At 39.8% G+C, this 26,288-nt stretch overlaps 2 protein-coding genes across 4 annotated transcripts in view; one reads left to right on the forward strand and one right to left on the reverse strand.

The window, feature by feature from the left end:
- Positions 1 to 26,288, forward strand: part of CFAP91 (cilia and flagella associated protein 91) — a 514,242-nt gene that overhangs the window by 326,407 nt on the left and 161,547 nt on the right. The window lies entirely within an intron of this gene.
- HGD (homogentisate 1,2-dioxygenase) overlaps positions 2,129 to 26,288 on the reverse strand; it is a 29,224-nt gene continuing 5,064 nt past the window's right edge. For all 3 annotated transcript variants that reach the window (XM_070741913.1, XM_070741914.1, XM_070741912.1), the window contains 12 exons: positions 25,023 to 25,111; positions 21,687 to 21,792; positions 20,184 to 20,243; positions 19,442 to 19,533; positions 18,192 to 18,226; positions 16,692 to 16,771; positions 14,948 to 15,047; positions 10,908 to 11,032; positions 5,947 to 6,051; positions 5,581 to 5,707; positions 4,207 to 4,388; positions 2,129 to 2,403 (listed from right to left, as the gene is read on the reverse strand). In XM_070741913.1, coding sequence (XP_070598014.1) covers positions 2,278 to 2,403; positions 4,207 to 4,388; positions 5,581 to 5,707; positions 5,947 to 6,051; positions 10,908 to 11,032; positions 14,948 to 15,047; positions 16,692 to 16,771; positions 18,192 to 18,226; positions 19,442 to 19,533; positions 20,184 to 20,243; positions 21,687 to 21,792; positions 25,023 to 25,111 — 1,227 coding nt within the window. In that variant the 3' untranslated portion in view covers positions 2,129 to 2,277. The remainder of the gene's footprint in view (positions 2,404 to 4,206; positions 4,389 to 5,580; positions 5,708 to 5,946; positions 6,052 to 10,907; positions 11,033 to 14,947; positions 15,048 to 16,691; positions 16,772 to 18,191; positions 18,227 to 19,441; positions 19,534 to 20,183; positions 20,244 to 21,686; positions 21,793 to 25,022; positions 25,112 to 26,288) is intronic.

Genomic DNA, 26,288 nt, shown 5'->3' on the forward strand with positions numbered 1-26,288 from the left:
AGAGGTCCCCTCATTCTCACATTCTGGGAAGAGAGTCTTCATCAGTGCTCTCTGGAGCACATTTTAATAATCTCCAAACCAACCATGTCGGTCTCGACTCAAATAACGTTCCTGCCCAACCTCAAAGTCACTTCTCACAGTATCAGTTCTAGCTAACTGTCCAGTGCTGGAATGCATTGCAGAAAGTTTTGGGGAAATATTTTTCTCTGCAGTCTTTGTCTTGATCTAGCCCAATCCTACACTTGATCCTTTTCTGTTTTGGAGTTATCTTATTGACAAACAAAATTGTAATCCCCTTCACCTAATCTTTTCCTCAAGTTCTACTAGCCTGGAAAGATTTTTTTAAAAAGTACAGTACATAGAATATAAAATATAAAAAGCAAGTAATTAAAAATACATACAGGTGGCCTAGATTTATAGATGCTGTCATGAACACCAAAAGTCAGAACCACTTAGAAATTAATAAAGGATGTTGGGGAGAATAAAAAAGGCTCCTTCAGATACATTTAAAACAATAAAATAGAAAAAATGGTATTCTAGTAAACAAATTATGAAGTAATTTTGAGTAATAAAGTCAAGCTGGTCAGTTGCTATTTTAGCTTGATCTTTCTAGCAAGAGGTTATGTGTTCCACCAGCAATTGTGAAAAGTAGGATTCCAGCTGACGCTTAATAGAAATTTAGGGAACATACGCTAACCTTGAATTAATATAAGGTTCCAGATTACATGGACTGTACATGTTCCTGAAATCACTTCTCTCTCCACAAGAGCCGGGGTGGCGCAGCAGGTAGAGTGCAGTACTGCAGGCCACTGAAGCTGACTTTAGATCTGTAGGTCAGCGGTTCAAATCTCATCACCGGCTCAAGGTTGACTTAGCCTTCTATCCTTCCGAGGTGGGTAAAATGAGGACCCGGATTGTGGGGGCAATAAGCTGGCTCTGTTAAAAAGTGCTATTGCTAACACGTTGTAAGCTGCCCTGACTCTAAGGAGAAGGGCGTCATGAAAATTGAATGAATGAATGAATGAATGAATGAATGAATAAATAAATAAATAAATAAATAAAAAATTCTGCTATTGCAGTGATGGCGAACCTATGGCATGGGTGCCATAGGTGGTACACAGAGCCATATCTGCTGGCACGTGAGCCATTGCTTAGCTCAGCTCCAACGTGTATGTGTGTGCCGGCCAGCTGATTTTAGGCTCGCACAGAGGCTCTGGGAGGTTGTTTTTGGCTTCCAGAGAGCCTCCGGAGGGATGGGGGAGGGCATTTACACTCTGCCCAGGCTCTAGGGAAGCCTTTGGAGCCTGGGGAGGGTGAAACAGGAGTCTACTGGGCCCACCAGAAGTTGGGAAACAGGACGTTTCCAGCCTCCAGGGGGCCTCCGGGGGGTGGCGGAAGCTGTTTTCGCCCTCACCAGGCATTGAATTATGGGTGTGGGCACTCGTGCATGCATGATAGCACCCGAGGGAAAAAAGGCTCGCCATCACTGCCCTATTGCATTGCGGTCTGCCATTCGGACTCAGTCTTTCTCCCTTTTCTTGCCTGAGCCTTTCCAATCCATCTTTTCTGCAACTTTGGGCCATAGCACCTTTTTCTCTGAATTTTGATGTACTGTTTTGGCTAACCGTATATGTTTTAAGAAGACAAAAAATATGCCGTTTCTCTCTTTTAACCTCCTCTCCCATTCTTCTTCCTATCTTCCTTGCTTTTTCCAAAAAAAGAAGTGAACTAGTAGCCCTGGAAATGAGCCTTGTGATTTAATGGCATTCTTAAATGACAGCTATTAAATTACGTAAATTACAGCTATTTTCCTGATTTCCTTTTGCAAAGGAGATAGGCAGAAGAAATATCTGCTATATTTTGTAGAAAATTAAACTGAAGATAAACATAGATTTTTCTCAAAATGAGAGATTATGCATCGCTCCCCAAATGACAATTTGTCTCTTGAGATCAATAATATATTCTGTATCTGAGAAATCACCTTATAAAAGAAATTCTTCAAAAACATAAGTTTACATTGTTAAATCAAACTTAAGTTTTCTTGTGTTGGAATGATGGGGAGATTGGTTTTTTTATACTGGGTATGATATGATGGATTTACAGATATTCCCAATTTCATAATGGACAATTTTATATGTTCACATTAGTTATTTTATTTTTTCAGTTGCTAGACATTCATTCTTTCAGATTTTCACACAAGATGGTTAAGATATTGTTCCATGATTTTCTTGAACTACTTGGGAATGAAGAAACTGGATGAGGATACGTCTGATGTCTTCATTTACATTTGGCATTAAAATTGCTCTTCAGTGCTTCCCAACATTTGTAATAATTCTTGTCCAAGCTGGTTTTTAGTCCCCACTTGGTCACAGCCAAACTAAAGGAAGATTCAAACATGAAGGCCTTGGGGAAAAAACAGAAGGCATATTGTAAGAGTAAGAGGTTTGGTTGGAATGAAATGAACCAAAAATAATAATGCTTTACCTATTGTACACTGTTTTAACTGATTTAAGTCATGTTATTACTATTTTGCGTTTATATTATGTTGATGCTTATTTTATCATTTGGATTGTTATATTTTATGCAATTTTGCAGGTAATTTAGATTTTAATACATAATAAAACATGAGAAAAATTAGGAATTATTGAGTTCATTGTCAAAAATTTACTTTATGAGCATATCTTAACTAAAGCAAGTTTAGCAGGAAGTATTACTGTACAGTAACATGGGTTATTCTATGAGCGCAGTGGACAACAAGCATTCATATGAGAATTGCAAAGATTTGTACTTTTGCAGCAGAGTTTAAAATTGTAACAGGAAATATTTTCTTTAATAAATTTGATGCTTAGAGTGTCTTAGTGTTTCAGAGTAAAGGTGATACATACAATCAGAGTTAAAGCCAGACATGCTAAAATAAACTAGCTGTATTTCCATTCATGTGAACAGTTCTCTACAGGATTGTCAACATTGACACTATATTTTTCCCCGTCTTAATATTTCAGTTAGTTGTGAGATTATAACTTGTGTTTTAAAAAATTGTGAAAAGAAAAGGCTCTCAGTTCCAGTGTGGGCAGGATGAGTCCCTGCAGATTTTACTCTGCTCATCATTGCCAACTATAGGGAGTGGTGCTCATCTCCATTTCAAGGGCCACTGAGCCAGTGCTGTCTAAAGACATTTCGGTTGTCACATGGCCACCATGACATCACAGAATGCTGTTACTTTCCCACTGAAAAGGTACCTGCTTATCTACTCACATTTGTATGCTTTCGAACTGCTAGGTGGGCAGGAGCTGGGGCAAGTAACAGGAGTAACCCCGTCATATGGTGCTCAAGTCTCAAACTGGGTTGTCATCTTACCAGCCAACAAACCCAGCATCCTAACCACTGAGATGGTATGGGTAGCTGTCATAGCCCCATCGGAGCCCAGTTTGGAAGAGGAGTTGAATGTGTCCAATGAGGATGGCACAGCTCCCTTGGTATGTTTGGGAGACCAGTGATGAGGACGCTATCCCAGGCCCCTTAGGCATTGGAGGAAGTGGTCAACTGGATGGAGAGCTGCCTGTCTTCATAAACATAAGGGAGGATGGACTGCTGAGAGGCAGAGGTGCTGACAAGCAGCAGATCCCCTCTGATGGAGAACAGCTGCCTCCCCCACTTTTGCACAAAGAAGGGCTATGAGTTTACTCAGGAAGAGGTGGCCCCATCCCTTCTCTCAAGAAATACCTGGAATGGATTGACTTAAAGAGAAGCCATGTTGAGTTAGTCCTTGCCTGGAACAATAGTTTGTTTCTGCATACACTTCCCCGGCTTTCACTCGTTCCTTTTGCCTTGCCTTGAAGTCTGGCTTTGCCTTTCCTGGCTGTTGCTTTGTCTCTTGCCTTTGCCCTGAGGACTGTCTTGTGCCTTGTCTTTGCATCGTGGACTCACTTAGCCCAGTGGACCGGACCTGGGACCCTAGACCTTGCCTTGTGAGTGTGCTCCTACTCTGTGGCCTTTTTTTTTTGTATGCAGGTTTGGGGGACTTGAGGCTGGCTGCTTTCAGGATAGTGTGGGATAGAGCCTTACTGGTTGTTGAATGGCCTTTTGTTGGAACATTTACTTAGAGCAATAAAGGACTCTCTAGAGGCCTGCCTTGCCTTGACCACCTGGGTCATAACAGCAACTTCCACATTAATGCAAAAATTCTTAGATTTTCCAAACACTTACCATAGTTCCTTCTGCAATTCTCTCAGGTTCTTGCTTGCCAGTGCTGGCCTTCTTAAAACATTCAGCATCTGGTCCATGTGGTATCATCATGCTGTGCAGAGTGGCTCCTCCTGGTAAAAATCCTTGTTCCTTTGCTTCATAATTCCCTTTGATCAAGCCCATAAATTCACTCATACAGTTTCCTGTGGGTTTTTTAAAATAAAAAATGTTGATTTAAATTTATTGAGATTTGATCAATTAAATCGTAGTAGCTTAACTCTGGCATGAGTTTGAAACATAAAGAAGACCACTATAGATTTGATATTTAGCAGTTAGTCATACAGAACCAGAACTGTCCAAAGTCCCATTGGGCATTGTTTTTCAGAACAAGCAAAGAGCAGGGTATTCCTTCCCTCCCTTCACTTTGGGATATACTGTATTTCCAAGAATTGGAATTTTCAGCCTTTTATCAGGGATCTTTCAGATGTCTGGCCTAGTTATTAAATTCAGTTAGTAATTTTTCTGTATCTTCCAGTACAGATAACCCTCGACTTAAAACAATAACTGAGTCTGGAATTACAGCTGCAAATTATTGGATTGTAAATCAAGGCAGCACATGATTAGATTTAAAATTACAACCATTTTTTAATAGCTCTTAAATTAATTTTATTGTTTTAAAAAAAATCCAATTCTCCCAATAGCTCTTTTTGCCAGAAACTGGAAGTAAATGCCAGAAATTGGCAGAAAATATCACAAAATGTAGTCACGTAATTGTGGAGCACTGCAATGGCTATAAAGGTGAGGCAGTTGCCAAGTATCCCAGAAGCAAATGTGTATGTACAGCTAATATAACTGAAAATGAGTCATAAGTAGCTTTGGTGTGTAAGACAGTGATATCAAACTTGTAATGGACATGTCATCACGTGACGTATCACAACTTTCCCCCCCTTTGCTAAAATGGGGGTTGGTGTGGCCAGCACATGACGGGCCATGAGTCTGACACCCCTGGTGTAGGAGAAGGAGAAGCAGAGGCTGGGGGGGCAGTGTCAAGAGGAATCAGCTTGGAATCATAGAGGTGGCCATTGACTAGATTCTTAGGCAGGGGTATCAAACTCATGACGATATGTCATCATGTGGCGTATTGCAAATCTTTCACTAAAATAGATGGGCGTGGACAGCATGCGATGGAGGTGACCCATGGGCCGTGAGTTTGTCATTCCTGTTCTTAGGAATATGCATAAGTAATAAAACAGCTTAACTGGAAGTTAACACGCAGTCCTGATTCCTTGTTCCTAACATTTGAGGTGATCTGACGTAACTTCCAGCAGTTGTTAAGTGACCGTAAGTTGGGGACTATCTGTATGTGAAATCACACAGCAAAAATGACATACATACTGTGATAATAAGGTGGACGGAAAGTGTTGTTGGCCACAGCCCAGCGGGGTGGAAATATAACAAAATCTGCAATTGCCACTCCAGGACGGGTTGATTTTGCAGTTAAGACAGTAAAGATGGAAGGATCCTAAAAAAAAAGTAAGGTAGGGGGGAATTGGCCATTATTAAAACAATTATGCTAATCTGAAAAATCAATTACATTTAAGTCAGAATTGTAAATCATAATTAAATTCTTTGATTTCCGGGTGAATTACAAAACAGAAACTTGTAATTTGAGGCTTCCTAAAATCAGAAGTCTGCTTTGTTTAATCAAAAGCACTAATCAAAGTACTCTAAGATCAGAACTAAGACGTAACAAGAACTTACTGCATGATCAAAAGCCACAGAATTTATGACCATGAAATTGCTGAGATTGTACTTGTATGGTGTGTAATTCCCATGCCAAGCCACAACGTTGAAGGGAGAGCAGTTCTGTAAGATTAAACAACACAGGTAACTTAAGACAGGGGTCGACAAAGTTGTTCAGAATCTAGGAGCCAGCCAAAAAATTTAGGAGCCAGAATTTTTTTTAAGCAAACTTGGTTTTTAATTTAACAAAAAAAACATTACAAACGTTATAAACAACATTTTACTTTTAAAGATAATAAATATTATATTTTGATATTTTAGATTTTAGGCAACATTCTAGTGTTTTTCACTTTGCGTTTTGTGGCCATGAACATGCCTTGTGATTTTAGAGCTGAAGTACCAGTGGTCCACAGCCTTGGCAGGATCAAACGCCTTCACAGATGGCCCATTCATGGTGATCATAAACAAGTCACTTAAACTTTCTTCTTGCATCCTTGATCTGAATTTATTTTTGACCATGTTCATCAAACTAAATCCTCTTTCACAACATGAGGTTGAGACAGGGAGCACCGCTACAATCGACAACAGGTTTCCCAGAACTGGAAATCTCTCGGTGTTGGAGAGTGCCAAATCCAGAAGCTCACACAGTTTCTTTCCTTTTCCAAGGACCTTAAACTCATACCACTCATTGAGGAGTGAGTGAATGCATTGGTCATCACTTTCAGGTGGAGATAGCTGTTTACGAAAATGATGAGCCAATGCAGTAATCTCAACCACACCGTAGTCCGGTGTGGTTGAGATTACTGGCCCGAAGGGAAGGAGCGGTTCGGGTTCCCCGCGCGGCGGAAGGAGAGGCGCCAGAAGACTGACGGGTTTCCCGGCAGGCCAGTCCGGCCGGCCACCCATGCGAGCGCTTTTCGGCGACTGTTCCGGCCCGGGAGGTCCCACAGGACGCACGCCTTCGCCGGGGTTCAGTTGCATCAGGGGGGGAGGCTTGGGCAGCGAGAAGGGCAACGGCTGAGGGGAGGCCGCGGCAGCTGCCGAGTCTCCACCTGACATCGCTTTCACCCCCTCCCCCCCGGCGCAGGCCTGGCTCCGCCGAGCCGGCTCTGCTGTACTCCCGTCGGGATCCGAGGGGAGACCGTTAGTCAGAAACCGAAACAGAGAAGAAGGAAAGGGAGACCGGGCCGGGGACGCGGGTGAGGGGGGGAGGGGGGAGGAGGGGTTACTGGTCGGAAGTCACCGCGCACGCGGCCGGAGGAGGAATGAACAAAACCTCACGCCGGGAGGGGAGGGGCTTCCGCTTCTCTCCGAAGGCGGGTGAGCGGCCAAGATCGGAGCGTCTGTGTGCGGTGGGGGGGAGTGAAGGGGTTCGAGTAGGAGGCGGAATGGAGGCAAGGGGGGGAGGGAGAGACGCACGCAAGCGCAGGGGACGCTGGGAAAGCAGCTCGCTCCGAGGTTGATGGGCGGAGCTACGGAAGCCAAGATGTACCATTTCTGGGCGTAAACACAAGGCGGGAAAAATATACTGTATACATACAGTACAGCAGGCAACATTTTCTAGGCGCCAGACAACATTTTCTAGGCGCCACTGGCGACCAGGCGCCTGGGTTTGTCGATATTTGACTTAAGATATGGAAAATATCTGATATACAAAACCACATTAAACAAAAATCACTCGGGGGAACAGGGCAGAGCTCATGAGCTGACAACATAAATAAAGCATATAATTATCTGCCAATAATTTTCATCATACATTGGCAATTGACCAGCGGAAGAAAACTGGAAAACCCGCAACTCATTTTGTTGACTCCCATAGTTCCAATAAAGGTGCAACAAAAGTAAACTGGTTCTAAATGTTAATAAAACAAAGGAGATAATTTTAGAAAGAGCCGGCATGGTCATACTCCACTCAGTATCAAGGATGCAGCTGTAGAGATGGTCAACCCTATTAAGTATCTGGGAGTGCAGATAACTGACAATCTGAATTTTTCTCTCCCCATGTCATCCTTAGTGAAGTATGCAAACCAGCATCTGCATTTCCTGTGACGGATGAGGACATCACATCTTTCTCCTTCTGTCCTGGCCGCTTTTTTACAGAGGCACAAGTAAGAGCGTTTTAACAAACTACATCACTATTTGGTTTGCTGGCAGTAGTGTCTCAGATAGAAAGTCCATAGAGTGGTAAAGAGAGCCGAGAAGATGATTAGTAAATCTACAGTAACTGAATTTAAACATGCCTGGGATAAACATATATCCATCCTAAGAAAAAATACAGGAAATGGTATAAGGGCAGACTAGATGAACCATGAGGTCTTTTTCTGCCATCAATCTTCTATATTTCTGTGTTTCTATTTCAGATTAAATTTTCTGCCTGCAATCTCGTCTCTCCGATTACAGATTAACAAAGTTTGAGGGGACCTTGTAGGTCATCTAGTCGAACCCCCCTGTCCAAGCAGGGGACCCTACACCAGTGATGGCGAACCTATGGCATGGGTGCCACAGGTGTCACGTGGAGCCATATCAGAGGGCACATGAGGCGTTGTCCTAGCTCAGCTCCAACGTGCATGCGTGTGCCATCCAATTGAGTTTGGGCTCACACAGAGGGTCTGGGAGGGTGTTTTTGGCTTCCAGAAAGCCTCCAGGGGGATGGAGGAGGGCATTTTTACCTTCCCCCGGCTCCAGGTAACCCTTTGAAGCCTGGAGAGGGTGAAACACGTGCCCATCAGAAGTTGGGAAAAGAGGCCATTTCCAGCCTCCAGAGGGCTTGGAGGGGGGAGAAGGTGTTTTCACCCTCCCCAGGCATTGAATTATGGGTGTGGGCACTCGCGCATGTGCAATAGCGCACACCCACACTCTTTCAGCACCCGAGGGAAGAAAGGTTCACCATCACTCCTCTACACCATTTCTGACTGTCCAGTCTTTTCTTGAAAGCCTCCAGTGATGAAGCTCCCACAATTTCTGAAGGAAGTTATATTATTATATTATATTATTATAGGAAGCTTGCTTCCTGTTATTCAGGATACTGCTTATACATGTTATGTGCTTAGAGGTCAAAGCATTGTTAGATTTCTATTGTTCCCTTCTGGGAGGAGGTTTCAAGGCATTTCTAGCAGAACTACCAGATTCTGCAACAGCTTTGTTCCCTATGCCATCCATCTGAAACGAGATTTGTTTCTCTTGCCCTGTACATATAGATGTCCGAACTAAACTGTGTCATTTCTCTGTTTCACATAATATATCTGTGTATATGCATATCCATTCATTCATTTTTATGTAGTATATATTGGAGCCCTTTGAGAGCTGTATGAAATGAAATTTCATTTTAATATATGTCAATTAGCATACATTCAAAGTGACAAAGTTATTCTAAGTTCCACAACTTCTGCCTAAATAATCTTGGATGGGATCTTAAACAGCATGCAGAAAACTCTGGCATAGTAAGGCAGATAAACTACTAAGTATTTTGTTAGGAGATATAGGATTACCATTTAGTTCCATTTGTATTTTCTGATCTTTAAAAACACAACTTTAAATAATTTAAATACCATTTATTAAACTTGTATGTCGTTTGATTACCAACAAGTCAATGATTTTTCATTGTTGTCTTCTATTTGTTATGACTAGGTATATCAAGCACTTTTTATATTGCCATGCAGCAAGCACACATCCTCATCTAAAGCAAGGTTACTAGAAATAGAACAATTTTCACCATTTTTGGTCGATTCTTGAGAACTACAGACGTATCCAACCCCAAAGCACAAATTCATAAAACAAGACAAAGAGGCCTTCTTTGAGTAAGATGGGTTGTTTAGAAACCAAAATATAAATAAATAGATAATTCATAGTTAGTTAAGTAGTGAGTAAAGTCAGCAGCCTTTAAATGTTGAATATTTGCTGAAAAGAAAACAGAATATTTAAGGAAAGCAGAGCACCCTGCTTGAAGATAATCAGAGCATTTGGGGTAAGAGATGGATGAACGTTAGTATTTTGCTGTAAAACTCATATCTAATTTCTGATTGACAAAAAAATAGATTACTGATTAATGCAAAGATGCATAAATACAGGAAGAAATAAGTAATAAAAGTGTCAATAGAATTTGGAAGTAGGAAAAGATGATTGTACAGAGATGTCCATCTCACTTATGCGTGTGACTAGAACCATGGAGCTGGGATATGAAGCCAGGTGGCCAGGTCCCGTTCAGGGCAGCAATCCATATTAAGGCATCTTAGACAGACAGAGATAGATTTGAACACATTCAGCAAAAGGGACCCCACCACTGGAATAACTGTTTGCACTGTAATATGGATATAGACCTCAAATTGAGTCCAAAATTTCCATTGCTAAGCAAGAGAGTTTTTAAGTACGTTTTGCCCCGTTCTACTACCTTTCTTGTCACAGTAGTTAAGTGAATTATTGAAATTGTTAAGTTAGTACTGGTAACATGGTTGCTAAATTAATTTGGCTTCCCCATTGACTTTCTGATAAGAAGATCGCAAAAGGTGATCGCAGGAACCTTGGATAGGGCAACATCATCAATACATATGTTCCTCTTCCATCATTGATGCTATTCCAGTTATACTAGCTCTTTCTGCAGTTAAGTCACAGATTCTGCTTTAAATTTGACTTATACCTCGCCCAAATTCCCTGCTTTTCCTGTTAATTATGTTAAAAACAAGCACTTTGTCTTCCCTGAATAAAATATACTGTGCAGGGAAGGCTTTATATTTTTCTATTAGCTAGGGGGAAAGGTAAAACATAAAATGTGTCTTTGTGATATTTTTCAGTTCCTCCACCCAAAAAATGAATTTCAGTGTTGAATTCCAGAAATGTTCAGCTTTGTTTCAAGTTAGAAAGTGCTTTGAAAGAAACATTCACTTGTTTTGAAGAAAAGCCTAGTTGCAGGCTAGATTAATATCTGAACCTCTCCAAACTAAATTTTAATGAAATTCTTAATTCTCTAAATTGTAACTTCCCACCTGTTTTGCCTCAAAGAGTTTCCCTTGGTACTTGGTGATCACTGTGTAACCCTCAGCTGTTTGGCAATCTTCAAACCAGGCAACCGGCACAAGAAAATCTCGTGGATTAGCTAAGCCATTGGCTCCTAAAAAAACCCATAAAGACATTGTAACCAATTGTATACTTGAAATTTGAGATCAATCTAATCATTGTCACTTGATAGTTTACCATTAGGCACACTGAAAACACAATTTCAATTAAAGAATAAAATAAAAAATTAATAAATCATAAAACTAGTTAATATGCAAGGTCTAAAATTCAAATAAAATTCATATAAAAGAATATGAATTAAAATACAGTGAATAGCTAGTTGAAAACCCAGTAAAATAAGTCTTATTTTAGTGTGAAGACCAGTTGAGCGATCCAAGGGAGGGCAAACCATAAATAGGGGTGCTTCTACAGAAAAAACTCCCCTACTACTAAGAGGGCCTCATTGGATGATCTTAAAATCCAGTTAAGGGTTTTACAAGAAAAGGAGGCCCTTCAGGTAATCTGGTTCTAAGCTATATTATAGGGCTGTGAGGGTGATCCTGTGGCACACGTGCCACAGGTGGAAGTGGAGCCATAGTTGCCGGCACGCAAGCTGTTGTACTAGCTCAGCTCCAACGCACACGTGCACACAGGCCAGCTGATTTTCGGCTCACACGGAGGTTCTGGGAGGGTGTTTTCAGCCTCCAGACGGCTTTAGGGGAGGGGAGAGCAGGGGTGAAATGCTACCAGTTCGGCCTGGTCTGGGTGTAGCAATAGCGGCCGCTGGCAGTAGTTCAGAAAATTGGTAGTGGCAGAAGCGCAAGGTTCTGCACATCAGCCCAGACACCACCATTTTCTTTTTTTAACCCTCTGCACATGTGCAGAAGGCTTTGTGAATGCGCAGAGGCTGAAAAATATGCACGGCAGTGATGGTGGTATGCTTCTGAACTGGTAGGGAAGGTAAATAGATTTTACTGCAGGTCTGAAGCCTAGGGATGGCAAAAAACAGGCCTATCGGCCCCACCAGAAGTCGGGAAATGGGGCAACAGGGGAGGGGGCTTGTGCACGTATACAAGGGGGCAGAGCAGCATAGGAAAGTCACGTACACATAAACAGAGGGGTGGGACATGGTAGGCATTGAATTATAGGTGTGGGTATGTGTGCGATTTTTTTCCTCAGGTACTTTTGGTACCTGAGGAAAAAATAGGTTCGCCATCATTGTTATAGGACAGTGATGGCGAACCTTTTTCTCCCTGAGGTGCCAAATGAGTGTGGCCGTGCACTATCGCACATGCATGAGTGCCCATACCCATAATTCAATGCCTCACCACCACTACCGAAGCCCTCTGGAGGCCGGAAATGGCCTATTTCCCAACTTCTGATGGACCCAGTAGCTTTGTGTTTTGCCCTCCCCAGCCTCCGAAGGCTTCACTGGAGATGGGGGAGGGCAAAACCACCCTCCCCCATCTCCCTGGAGGCTCTCTGGAAGCCAAAACTGCCCTCCCAGAATCTCTGTGCAAGTCAAAAATCAGCTGGCCGGCACACACATGCACATCGGAGCTGAGCTAGGGCAACAGCTCACGTGCCAGCAGATATGGCTCCGTGTGCCACTGTTGCACCCATGCCATAGGTTCGCCATCACTGTTATAGAGCTCTAAAGGTCAAAAGCAGCATTTTGGCTCCAAACAACCATCCAATCTAGATGGCAAAAAATGGCATAGTGCATTCACTTTAGTCAGTCTCAGTAAGCAACCTAATTGCTGTATTTTGAACTAACAGAAGTTTTCAGTTCATTTTCATAGAAAACCCCAAATACAGCTTTGTATAGAGTATTTTTAACATTGAATCAGAATCTGGCTTCATTTAAGTTTAAAGGCATTACTCTATGCCTTCTACTCTGGAACAAGAGAGAACATTTTTCTGCATAATACCCTTGCATTAAAATATTTCAAGAGTACAATCATATCCACACTCGGTTATCTTTTTTGAAGGCTAAACATACCTACCACCTTCCATAGTCCCTGATAAATTTTTTTGCCTTTATCTGAATTACCCTAATTTCTTGAATTCTTGTTAAAACATGTCACAACTGGACAGAATTCTCAAAGTTGGGTCTGATCAGTGCACAATACATTGGAAGTATTATGTGAATTGAAAAATTCGCTTCTGTTGATGAAACATAAAGTTGCATTTATATTTTGCAGCTAGATCATATTGGTGTCAGTGTAAAATCAGTATTTTTAGCCCAATCGTTATGTATGTGGTTATGAAATTTATTCCTATTTTCAAGGATATGAATCAATCCATATTTGTCATTCCCAAATTTGATATGCATTCCCTTTACTATTTTAGTCAAGTAATTAATGAAAATACTGAAATAATGGATTCGACTCTTCCTTGTGATAGCTCATTCAATTTCCCAGAATTTATGGGGAACTATTGAGACTTTTGAAGATAGGGACGTTTGCTGTCAACTCATTTGATATCAGAGAGCACTATTAGAAGACTTTGATTCTATCACATCCAGAAGTTCTTCCCATGGAGGGAATTCAAGTACATCTTTTCTAGTTAGTGAGCTTTGTGCTTCCCTATGCACCGTCTTTCCTTCTGATTGAAGAAATATATGCATTTTTAAAATATATTTGTGATTTCATATTCTTATACTTATGGAGATATGTGTGCATATGGAAGAGAAGTATACAGAGTCTTCATTTAATAACTGTTGCTAAGAAACTGTTGCTAAACAATGTGACGGAAAACAAAAAAAATCATACAGACTATGCTAACTTGGATGGCAGTTCTTGTGGTTCTGGTTGCGGTCGTTAAGCAAATTACGCATGGTCATTAAGTGTGATGTTACATGGCCCCAACACATGACTGAGACTTCCTGACAGCTTCCCCATTGTTACCGCTTCTCAGAAGCAGAAGGTTGCCAATCCTGACTGAGGGACACTGTGATCATCATAACTGAGCACCAGTTGCTAAGCATCCAAATTGCAACAAATTGTCTTCATCTTCGCGGACCAGCCATAAAACTCCTTGTTCAGTGCTGTCTTTGAATGGTTAACTGTACAAGAATTTATTTCTGGCTATATGATCTTAATAAAAATGGTTTTTTTATTGTTTCAACCTTTTTATTTTATTGCCTTCACTTAGAAATGTGGAAAATAATATAGAGTAAAAGCGTGGTTGATTGCAATCAAGATAAATCAATTGGAAGAACTTGGAAAATGAATCCTGAGAAATTTCAGCAATTTTGGCACACTCGGGAGAAACTGAAAGAACTATAAATGTGCATATTTTGATTCAGTGCATAATAATATACATCTGTCTTCCCCAAAAGCTATTTAAACTGCTATTCTCAAAATTCCCAGGAAGCAGCAAAAGTATTGTAATTATGTTATGACTTGTACTGGTAGCTGTTTTCTTAATGCCTTTATTAGCTCTATGAAAGGCAGTGATACTCATCCATTTCTTTGCATCAGGTTTAATATCCTCCACACCTTGGGGTAGAACTTTTTTTTATTTTGCTGTCATGAATCATTTGTAACTCAATTTCATGTGTCTTAAAGGCAGTGATGGGCTATCAAAATTTTTACTACCACACTGTGGCCATGGCTTATGCATTTTCTTTAAACAGCTTTCAGTGCAAATTGGGTACTCTGTGGTGGAGCTCCATTTTCACTACCCCACTGCGTTCTCCCACGTCCGGGCAGTAGCCCACCCCTGATTATCTACTATATAAAGTGTATGTACAAACACACATGCACAGCTCTTCTAAAATTATACACATTCAACCTCATTTACTGTGATAGGAAAAACATACCCAGAACCCAGAAGGGAAAAAAAGAAAAAAAATCAAAACTTTGCTACCGGTAACTGTACCCGTAGGAGCCCACCACTGCTTATAGGTAAAAACATAAATGTATGTTACAAGTGTTAAATAAATGTAAATTATTAGACAATACTAATAACCTAATAAGAAAAATTATATATTTTTGGAAGCAGAAATAGTGTTAAGTATATTTACCAATAGGTCCTAGATCAGGTAACTCAAAATGTACACCATATATTTCTAGGATATAGCCTCGAGTTTCTCCAAATACTTCCACATTAAAACGCATTCCTTTCTAAGGTGGAGACAAAATATGAATGTAAATATTAGGACTGACTATTATTGTTCCAAATAAAAATACACTATCAGATAATATATCAAATTCCAACTTATCTCCATTAAGTTCTTCCTTAAAATACTGCAGTTTGATTAAAGTACCAAAAAAGTTCTATTAAAGATAGCCTTGAGATAAAGCTATCTTTGTTTATCAGGTGGTGGAGATATCTTTAAAAAGCATCTGAACTTCTGTTGATATTACAAAAATGTGTAGCTATTTATTTATTTTGTTTCTATGTTATCATTCCTGGAGACTGTCATAAAATAGTAACTCCCAAACCCTAGGAGCATAGATATAATAATGATAAAATCAAGAAAAATAAAAACTAGATACAAACATCACTTATCCTATACTCCAGGACAATTTTCCTAAAATCCCAGAGGAATGAAAAGTACCATCCAGGGTGGATTTTACTTACCTTCCCCAACGGTTTGCATCGTGATGGAAGTGCATGTTTTGCATGCACATCACTTTCTGGAAATAACCCTCTGCGCATGCACATTATTATAAAAAAAGCTTCTGCACATTCACAAAAGCAAAAAACAAGATGGCAGTACCAACATCAGCACCAAGAGAATCAGCTCAGGGGTGTGTGGCAGGCCTGGGTCGCAGCCAGTTCCAGCAACCCAGGCCGCCATGTTTATTTATTATTATTATTTATTTATTATTTGGATTTCTAGGCCGCCATTCTCCATAGACTCAGGGCGGCTTACAAAGTAGATGTTACTATCAGTTCTATGGAATCAGTCCGAACTAGGAGAAACCCACCTCTAGTACCATGAAGGAGTTCCAAAGTGAGGTGGTATCAACTGAAAATGCACTTTCCTTTTCGGAAACCTTCCAATTTCATAACTTAAATTTCTTTTATTTTTCTCCTACAATTGTTTTGAGATGATAACTTCTGAACACTTTCCCTGAGTGCTCTCCCCTGAACATTTTGCAGTTCTGCTGTCTATACAAAAAATGCTGTATCTTAACTTGACAAGTGTGCTAATTTTTGAGTTGATTGTGAATAACTGTAAGCCACCTGAAGTAGGAACAAAGCCTGCAGCATGAAGAGGTTCCCCTCAAAGCAGGCAGGCACTTTGCCCAAACCTAGCTTCAGCTGCAGCATATAGGTGTTATAAGAAAGCAGAAAGATATTTGAGTCTATGTTATGCTAAGAGTGGTGGTAAAAGAAACAAAGTCTTAACAGATACATGGAATTTATTTTTCTTCCTAGCATTTTCCCACAATAGACCAAACTGGCTCTTATAGATACATAGGTTACATCTGTGTGTATTTGTGTGTGTGTGTGTGTGATAGAGAGAGGGGGGGGAGGAAGGGAGGGAGGGAGAACGGATAAATATATGGGATATTTCTAAAATGATACAGTATTAGTCATGCACATAAACTATCAGAAGGAAATATATACTTATAATGTTAAAAAAGTTACACATGGGTATACAATCACATCGTTTTAGAGAAAGCATACAAGCAGCTTTAAAAAAATATCCATGGAATAAATTCAAACATGGATACACATCAGTGTTCATCTGTCCATTTCAAGCAGGAGTTATGAGTTGAAGTAGTGAAGAATAGGCATATGACTCTAGTGCTTACCTGAATGACACATATCTCATTCGGCTCCACTAGCAGCTTGCCAAACTCTGTAGTGATGAGCAGTTTGCCTTGCTGTGGTACTAGATAAAGAAAATGCAAGCATAGAATTCTATTTGTTTACCCTAGCTAATATTGTGAAACTTCAAAAAGATATTGCTTTTTAAATTAATCTTGGCAATGTAATAAAATAAATTTTATAAAGATGTTTCTATATTTTAATATTCCCTTTCATACGGTGTTTTATTCCAAACTTCTACTAAGTACACCTGAGTGTTGCTTTTGTAAACAACTAACATGTTCAGGTCATATGGAAGGCAAAGACTTCCGTATTAAAGATGTGGAAACAGAATGGCCAGGAATTACGATTATTTAGAAACACAGGTTAAACTTCAAGAACCATGGATATTATAAACAAATTCAAAATAAAACGTGGGCATTCACAACTAGGATGCAATCTGATTTTGGACTTTGGATTTTGTTCAAAATGAACCGGTTAAAATATTTTGGGTTAGTTCGTTGAATTAAAATCTTTTGTAATCTTGAGATGCAAAATGAAATGACATTGTCACAAAGCCGCCCTGATTCAGAGGAAGCAAGATTATAATAAGAAACAATTATTTATTTATTTATTTATTTTGTCAAGTGTGTATATAATTACAGTCAGAGTATAAACATGATTGTGAATATATAAGATTTACAAGCATGGTTATCAGTACATGATATTTTACAAATACATGGGGACATTAGGACAGGTAGGCACGCTGATGCACTTATGCATTATAGTGAATAATAGAGGCATTACTCATTATAGTGAGAGCCAGTATGGTTAAGGCAGACTAGAAACTGGGAGATTGTAGTCCCACCTAAAGCCAAAGCTAGCTGAGTAACTTTGAGCCAGCCCTTCTCTGTGAGCTTTAGGAAGCAGGCAAGGGCATACCGTATTTAAAATTCTGCAGGAAAACTGCAGAGACTTGTTAAAGCAATTGCTAGGAGTCAACATTGACTTGAAGAAATTTTTTAAAAAGTCACTATAGTAAATAGCATTAAAATGGGAGAAAAGCTGGACTTGGTGTACCAAGAACTTTTATCTGATGCCTATATAATTTTTTTTATCCCAAACTGTTTAAAACTATACTTGATACTTGGGTTTCCTTTCGTCAAGTCAGACAGATTTTCTCCTTTTTTGTCCCTGGTTGCTTGGTTGCTAATAAACTTTCTTTGAAATTGCTATGAAATATGGATGATTTTCTAAGCTCCTGATAAACTTACCAGTTTGGATGTCAGAGGACATCCTTTCATGAATTATAATATGAATATACAGTATTTACATGATCTTCATCTAGGACACCTGTCTTTGCAAAACTTTATTTTATTTGATCATATGTCATCTGACTGTGTAATGAAGATTCTTTATATTCTTTCATTAGCACAATTAACATTCCAGTTTGTAAAAAAAACAACAGCATATACAATCTTTCAGAGTAATAGTTCACAACTTACCAATCAGAAAGTCTCCATCAGAATTACAAAAACATCTATATTGGGGGGGAAAAACCCCAAGTGATTACACAATTCAGGGGAATATATTATGAACTATAAATTCTAAAGTCATAATCTGAAGCAAGTTCCAATTCTTGTCTGGAGAGGAATTATTATACCCACCAGCTCTTCATTCCACTCCAGTTGTTGACAGAATTTATTACAGTCTGCCATTTCCTCCCCGGAAGGTCGATGAAACTTAATTTTCAAGCAAATTCTTACAAAAATTCCATGCTAATGTGTGCCTTTAATTTTTCTGCTACATGTCGTTTGCGGTTCACATACAGCTGCCAATCCTAGATTTCTGAATTACTTTTTACTGCATATCAGTAGCTTCCCATCTAAAGCAGGGGTGAAATCCAGCAGGTTCTGACAGGTTCTGGAGAACTGGTAGCGGCAATTTTGAGTAGTTCGGAGAACTGGCAAATACTGCCTCTGTCTGGCCTGGGGATTTTGTATTATCGTTCCCCTGCCACTTCTTCCAAGCCATGCCCACAGAACCAGTAATAAAAAATTTGAATTTCACCACTGATCTAAAGGTTTGAAAAGTCTCATGTAACCTTTAAGGAGAAGTTAAAAAGAAGAATTGTATCCATTAATCAGACAACAAGGTTTGGTAAGTTGGAAATCCTCCCTCCCACTCTTGTGTAAAATATTAACCCTCCTTGGTGGACTACTCATCAATTTCCTGGTTCTATTGCTAGAGAAGATGCTTTTCTTCTTACAAAGTGAAATTCCAATATTTCTAGCAGGATCAATTGCTTGTTCAAGTGATGCATAGATTTTTTAAAATTCTCTTGTCAAATAGATTGCTTTGTCTTCTTTCAGACCCTCTTTTACTTTTTTGCTATATTTACTTTAAAAGAAGGTGATTTTCTGAAATAACCAGTCCAAATCTGAGATTAGTAAAATGTTCAGATCAGTTAAATGTTCTATCAGTAAAATAGAAAAAAAGGGTCTTATTCTAAGCAGACAAGGCCTGAATCAAGGTTCATCAAAATTATAATGAAATTTGTAATATCTGATAAAGCTGGAACCCATCTACCCCATATTGTGGCATAAACCTTTTAATTGTACATAATATATAGATGAGGAAAGAAAGGAAAAGTTCCTTAATAGTAATCAAATCTCAACGAATAGTCAGAGCATCTGGGCTATCTCCATATATCCTCACTTTTAGAAGTTTAGAGATACTCTGACTCCATACAGACCTGTTAATCATGGAGTTGTTACAGATGAAGATGTGAATTGCCAGGCCATTCCCTGACTTTGGCTCACCAGCACCGCCCAAAGTATATAGTCCCTATGAAAAAAAAATTAATTATAAGAAAAAGTAATTATAAGAGGAGAAGTTTAACTATGGGGCACTGGTGTTTGAGCAGTTCTGCTTTCCTAAAACTACAGGATATGGATACTTCTGGACTTAAGAGTCAAGGTTTTAGCTTCCTGTTTCAGAATAATTGAGAAATTCTTTAACTTGGGGTTTAATTGCCATGAGCATCCTGGGTTCTAGTTTACATAGACATCTATTGGAAGACTTTGACCTGACCTTGTAAAAAGTTGAACAGCAAAAATGAGTTTGCAAAATGTTTATACAGTTAAAAAGGCACAGGGTGAAAGTGATGTGGAGAATATTGCCAAGGAGAGTTTTAAATATTGAAACATCAATTTATTTAGTGTTTTTTGTACAAGTACCTATTCAAAAGAGTTATCTGCCATTGTAGTAGGAATTGGAAGTCTGTAAAAGTTGTCATTTTAGGAAGTAGTTGCTAAAGAAAACAGTTATAAAATGAAGACTACATATAGGTTAATGTGTCTGCATGCAAGAATTAAGGTTGGAGGTAAGTCTACAATGACCTCAAGTACCTTCTCTTCAAGCTGAAAACTTCATTCTTACTCACATCAGAAAGATTAAGTGAAAAATACTTTTAATGCTTCTATATGGTTACTTACAGTTACGAAGTCCAGCTTTTTTTGAAAGACTGTAGGGATCTCAAATGGATTCCATCTCAACTGAAAGAAAGAAAAACATTATTCTAAAATAATGGATGTCACCTGAGTTATTTTATACTACAGCAACATACTTCTAATAGAAAATGTCCAGGTTTGGTCATCATGGCACAAGAAAGTTGCCAAGGAACTGGAAAGAGTGCGGAGAAAAGCAACAAAGATGGCAAGATGTTTGGAGGCTAAATCCTATGAAAAACTGTGTGTTTTGCCTAAAGCAGAGAAAACTAAGGAAGCACATGATAGCAAATTTCTGATAACTGATGTTACAGGGAAGAGATTGTGGATTTAGTCTGCATACAGCCTGGGGAAGGGAATGCTTTGCAGAGTGAGATCCATTTTTGAAATAAGGAATAATTTCCTGAGTGTAAAAGCTATGAGGTAATAGAACAGACTGTCTCCTAGAATCCTAAAATCCTAAAAACCCATGTTTTTTTTTTTTTTAAAGATCTGTCTGGGATGGTTTGAGAATTTCTTCCCTGTGCAGGGAGCAAGATTTGAAGACATCCGATGTTCCTTTGAACCCTATTCTATTTTACGGTAATCTGCTTAATATCTCAGTTCCAGTTTTTAGAATGAGGAACCACTAATGCCCACTCTTTGAGTGGGAGTTTTGAAAGAGCTGTAACCAGCAGATTTAATCTTTAGCCATCACCTTAATCTGATTATCAGATTTATTATTAATTTATTGACCACTCAATTTATTGACCACTCAATTTGCCAATTTTTGGCAAATTAATGATGGCATCTTGATAAGTACTTTCTTGAAATCAAAATACATCTGTTAAGAAATTTAGATGATCAAAGCAAGAGAAAAATGTAAACTCTCAGGACGTGTTCTAACTCATCCATGCTGGTTTATTGACAAACTGTTTACTGACTGTTCTCTTTCCCCAAACTTTCCCATATATTTATGTTTGAGAGTTTGATAAACAATTCCTTAGCCCTCATACAGGGATGATGTTTGATGAGATTCATTCAAAGCAGATCACAGAAGTGGAAGGATTTCTTTTGGGAGATTTTAGTTTATGCAGCATATGAGAAAACACTTAAACAAAAACTTGTAAAAACTGAGCCAGATTCGTAAAGGACAAGTAATTCCAAACTGGACTAGATAAGAAAAATGGCACTAGAGTGGAAAAGTACCAGGAAAATATGAGAATAGTAGCCAAACTGGCTCTGGCTAAGCCTGTTGGGAATTATAAAAGTGAATAACAGCCATAACATTCTGGAGCCAATACGGAGGTGGGCTACTGCCCAGACCAGGGGGAGGGGACACAGTGGGGTAGCGAAAATGGAGCTCCACTGCAGCAATTTGCACTGAAAGATGTTGAAGAAAAATGCAGGGTGTCCTGCATAAGCTATGCTCACAGTGTGGTAATAAAAATTTGGTAGCCCTTCACTGAGCCAATATATAGGAAAGGGAGATTCCTAGCTACATACAATTACCTGGTTGGGTTCAGGTTCAGGTTCATTCCAGTTGTGAGTCAGATATCCCTGATCAATAGCCTGGAAGGGCTTGTGGCAAACAGAAGGCAGAATTCTATATAGCCAGCTAGGGAGACAATAAATGCAGAGAAAAGAGGAAAATATAATTATCCAAGTCATGATAATATTCAGTACTTTGTTGATCTCTGAAATAAGCTACAACACTCTCTAGAAAATGCACCTTCCAAGTAATTATATTAGAGCAATAGGGGAGGGAAAACCCTTTAAACATATACATCTGCCTTCCATTGTGGAGTCTCCCTTGGTCCCTTAGTTCTCTCTTGCCTCCTGTGCTTTACACTGAACTCTGGGAACTCAGCAGCAGCAGCATTGCACCCCCAAGAGGAAGGGGCAATCCATATCCAGTACACTTGAAGGCAGGGGGTAGTTAATGTACAATGATGGCCAAATGAGCAATTGTTTATGCTCTTGACTTGAAGAGTAAAACAAAAGTCCTAGGAAAGAGAGTTTCTCTTTCATTGATAGGAATTCAAGATTGATGCAAATACTCAGATGGTGGACAATTGAGAAGTACAGATAGTTCTGATTTTTAGAGATTGTGACTCCCTGCTTTAACATCTATGCCAGTGGTGTCAAGCCTGCGGCCCGCAGCCAGACACGTTATGTGCTGGCCACACCCACCTCCATTTTAATGAAGGGAATAATAGTTGTGATACATGTGATAACGTGTGATTGCGAGTTTGACACTCCTAATCTATGCCATCAATCCAACTCTTACTTGGAAATTTAGTGGAAATGAAAAAGGCTAATACATGAATATAATCCATGTACATTTAATATGAATTCTGTTGTCTAGAGATGGCAACCAGTATCTTGAATGAAAGCTTAGGCTTAGGCTAATGGCTTAGGACCTGACTATTTACGGGACCGTCTCCTGCCACATACTTCCCAGAGACCAATTACATCCCAGAGTTGGCCTTCCTTGGGTCCCATCGACTAAGCAATGTTGGTTGGTAGGCCCGCAGGGAAGAGTCTTCTCTGTGATGGCCCCAACTCTTTTGAACCAACTACGCCCTGAGGTCTGTACTGCCCCTACTCTACTAGCCTTCTGAAAAGGCTTGAAGATCTGGCTCTGCCGACAGGCCTGGGGGCCTTGAGAATTAGCAGCTTACCTCCGGCCGATACATCTTTTGATTGGTATGTGTGATGCTATGATTGTATTGTCTGGATTGGGGTTTTTTATTATTATAATTAATATAACTAGGGGTTTTTATTGTTTATAGTGGGGTTATATTAATGGGTTTTTTACTGTTTAAATGTTTGAATTAGACTTTTTTTATTGTACTGTTTCATTGTTGTGAGTTGCCCTGAGTCCTGTAGGAGTGGGCAGCATATAAGTATAAACAAACAAACAAACAAACAAATAAATAGCAATGGTGCAATATGAAGACTGACAATAAGCATGTTGTTATGGTCACAGCTGCATTTTGGATCAACTGAACTTTCTTGGTGATTTTCAAAGGCTGCTTTATGTGTTGCAAATTGGTGTAATCCAAACCAGATGTTCAAGTCTTTTATTACTTTCTCTGTAACACTCCTAAATCATGAATAGCTTTAAGACGGCTGTAATCAGTTCTTTCATAATTGTTCAGTCTCCCTACCCAGTACTGGACTGGGTGCATTTCCTGCTAGTTGAACATTTATGTGTAGGGAAGAAATGGATGAACTGCAGCAGAGTCATCCTTTCCAGAAAGACAGCTTTGTTGATTTTTGTTAATTTTGAGCTTGTCATTTTTTAAAATAAGCCTTTCCACTGCCCCTTGCTGGTTAGAATGTATGTTGCAGAGAGTGGTAACATTTTGGGGTCCAGAGCTGGTCACCTGTATGGTTCATACCGGTACGTGATACTATTCCCTGCCACAAGAAGGTAAATATTGCAGCATTAAATTATTGTAACAAAAGGCTTTTTTATTATTGGGGATACATAACAATAATTTAAATTTGAAATGTTTTGAGGGTCAAGTGCCCCATTTTGTCATTCTGAAAATCTGTTTGAAACAGTCTCACTTCAGAGGTGGGTTCCTCCTGGTTCAGCTGAACCAATAGCAAACCGCTGGTGATGTCACAATGATGTCATGGAACCAATGTGGTGGGTGCTGGTCCATGGGCACAGCCATCTTTTATTTTCAGAATTTCCCCCCCACATTTTTTGGGGGGGAATTTATTTTTCTGGGGTTTTTTTCTTCTGCACATGTGCAGAAGCCAGGTTTTCAGCACTGTGCACGTGGTCACCATCTTATATTTGCCTTTTCCCCCCAATTTGTTCCCGGATTTTTTCTTCTTCTGCACATGTGCAGAAGCTGAGTTCCTGGCACTGCTCATGTGGTTGTTACCTTGTTCTCAGCTTTAAAAAAAATGGGATTTTTTTTGCCACTATTCATGCGCGCCCGCACGAAGCATGCCCACATGGTGCAGGAGGAAGCAAACTGTAATTTAGAACCCCTGCCTCACTTCCAATTCAAAATTAACATCCCTTACAGAAAAGTTGGAACAATTTATTTCAAATTTAAAATTAAATGTTTTGAGGTAAAAATATTTCAAACTTGAAAAGTTTGGGATTTTGTTTTGAAGGATGCACCATAATCAGGGGTGGGCTACTGCCTGGATGTTGGGGAACGCAGTGGGGTAGCGAAAATGGAGCTCCACCCCAGAGCACCCAATTTGCACTGAAAGATGTTGAGAGAAAATGCAGGGCCTCCTGCATAAGCCACGCCCACAGTGTGGTAGTAAAAATTTTGGTAGCCCTTTTTGGTAACCACAATTTACTACTTTTAATAAATAATATGCCTCATCTTTGCATGGATAAATAAAGAATGCTACTACACACCATTTTGGAGAAAACCTTTTGCCTCAGCCCACACATCCTTCTTTTTTTTATTAAAGTCTGACTCAACAGACTTTTGCTCTTCTCCCTTCAATTGTACGCTATGGAAAATGTGTTTGTTCTGCTTACTTACAGCATATGTCTGTTTCTACCCTTTGCTTAGATTATTCTCACGAGTGGAACTATCATTGCACAGTGTAATAAGGATTTTTATTTTTTACCCAGCAATAAGGGAGTGACTGACATAAGGCTACCCCATTAACTTCTAAGCCTAACAACAGATCAGACCCAACATGCTTCTCAGTACCTTAATGGCTTACATTTTGTTCTGATGGCTAAGCCTACCACTAATACAGGCATACATAAGTCAAAGTGCCTTTCTCTTTGAAAGAATATTGCAGTGGATTCTCTGGCCAATATATTGATGCTATTTCTCCTAAATTCACACATACCTTCTCCTATTGGAGGATCGTGGACAGGTAAAAGCTGAACCTGAGAGCTGTTCAGCATACAGGTTATATGGGCAGACCTGAGGATTATTCTAAATAAATAGAAATAGTTAATTATAATTTTTTATTTAATATGCAGATTACATAAAAATTATACTCTTCCTGGATTCAACTGAGAGTGAGAGTAATGACATATTTTATATCACATTTTGATAATAATAATAATAATAATAATAATAATAATAATAATAATAATAATAATTTATTGGATTTGTATGCCACCCCTCTCCGCAGACTCGGGGCGGCTAACAACAATAATAAACATGTACAATCCAATAATAAAAACAACTAAAAACCCCTATTATAAAACCAAACATACACACAAACATACCATGCATAACTTGTAATGGCCTAGGGGGAAGAGCTATCTCAACTCCCCCATGCCTGGCGGTATAAATGAGTCTTGAGTAGTTTACGAAAGACAGGGAGGGTGGGGGCAGTTCTAATCTCCGGGGGGAGTTGGTTCCAGAGGGCCGGGGCCACCACAGAGAAGGCTCTTCCCCTGGGGCCCGCCAAACAACATTGTTTAGTCGACGGGACCCGGAGAAGGCCAACTCTGTGGGACCTTATCGGTCGCTGGGATTCGTGCGGTAGCAGGTGGTTCCGGAGGTAATCTGGTCCATTGCCATGTAGGGCTTTAAAGGTCATAACCAACACTTTGAATTGTGACCGGAAACTGATCGGCAGCCAATGCAAGCCACGGAGTGTTGAAGAAACGTGGGCGAATTTTGGAAGCCCCACGATGGCTCTCGCGGCTGCATTCTGCACGATCTGAAGTTTCCGAAAACTTTTCAGAGGTAGCCCCATGTAGAGAGCATTGCAGTAATCGAACCTCAAGGTGATGAGGGCATGAGTGACTGTGAGCAGTGACTCCCGGTCCAAATAGGGTGCACTAGGCAAACCTGTGCAAATGCCCTCCTCGCCACAGCCGAAAGATGTTCCAATGTCAGCTGTGGATCGAGGAGGACGCCCAAGTTGCGAACCCTCTCTGAGGGGGTCAGTAGTTCCCCCCCCCAGGGTAATGGACGGACAGGTGGAATTGTCCTTGGGAGGCAAGACCCACAGCCACTCCGTCTTGTCTGGGTTGAGTTTGAGTTTGTTTGATAGATTTCACAATAACACTTTGCCTCTTTTTCCATAGGATACTTCTGAATTTCCAGTACAGACAAGTAGATCATGTAAACCTATTCAAAGATACAAATGGAAAAA

This window comes from Erythrolamprus reginae, chromosome 2 (genome assembly GCF_031021105.1).
Source record: "Erythrolamprus reginae isolate rEryReg1 chromosome 2, rEryReg1.hap1, whole genome shotgun sequence".
In the NCBI taxonomy this organism is placed as follows: domain Eukaryota; kingdom Metazoa; phylum Chordata; class Lepidosauria; order Squamata; family Dipsadidae; genus Erythrolamprus; species Erythrolamprus reginae.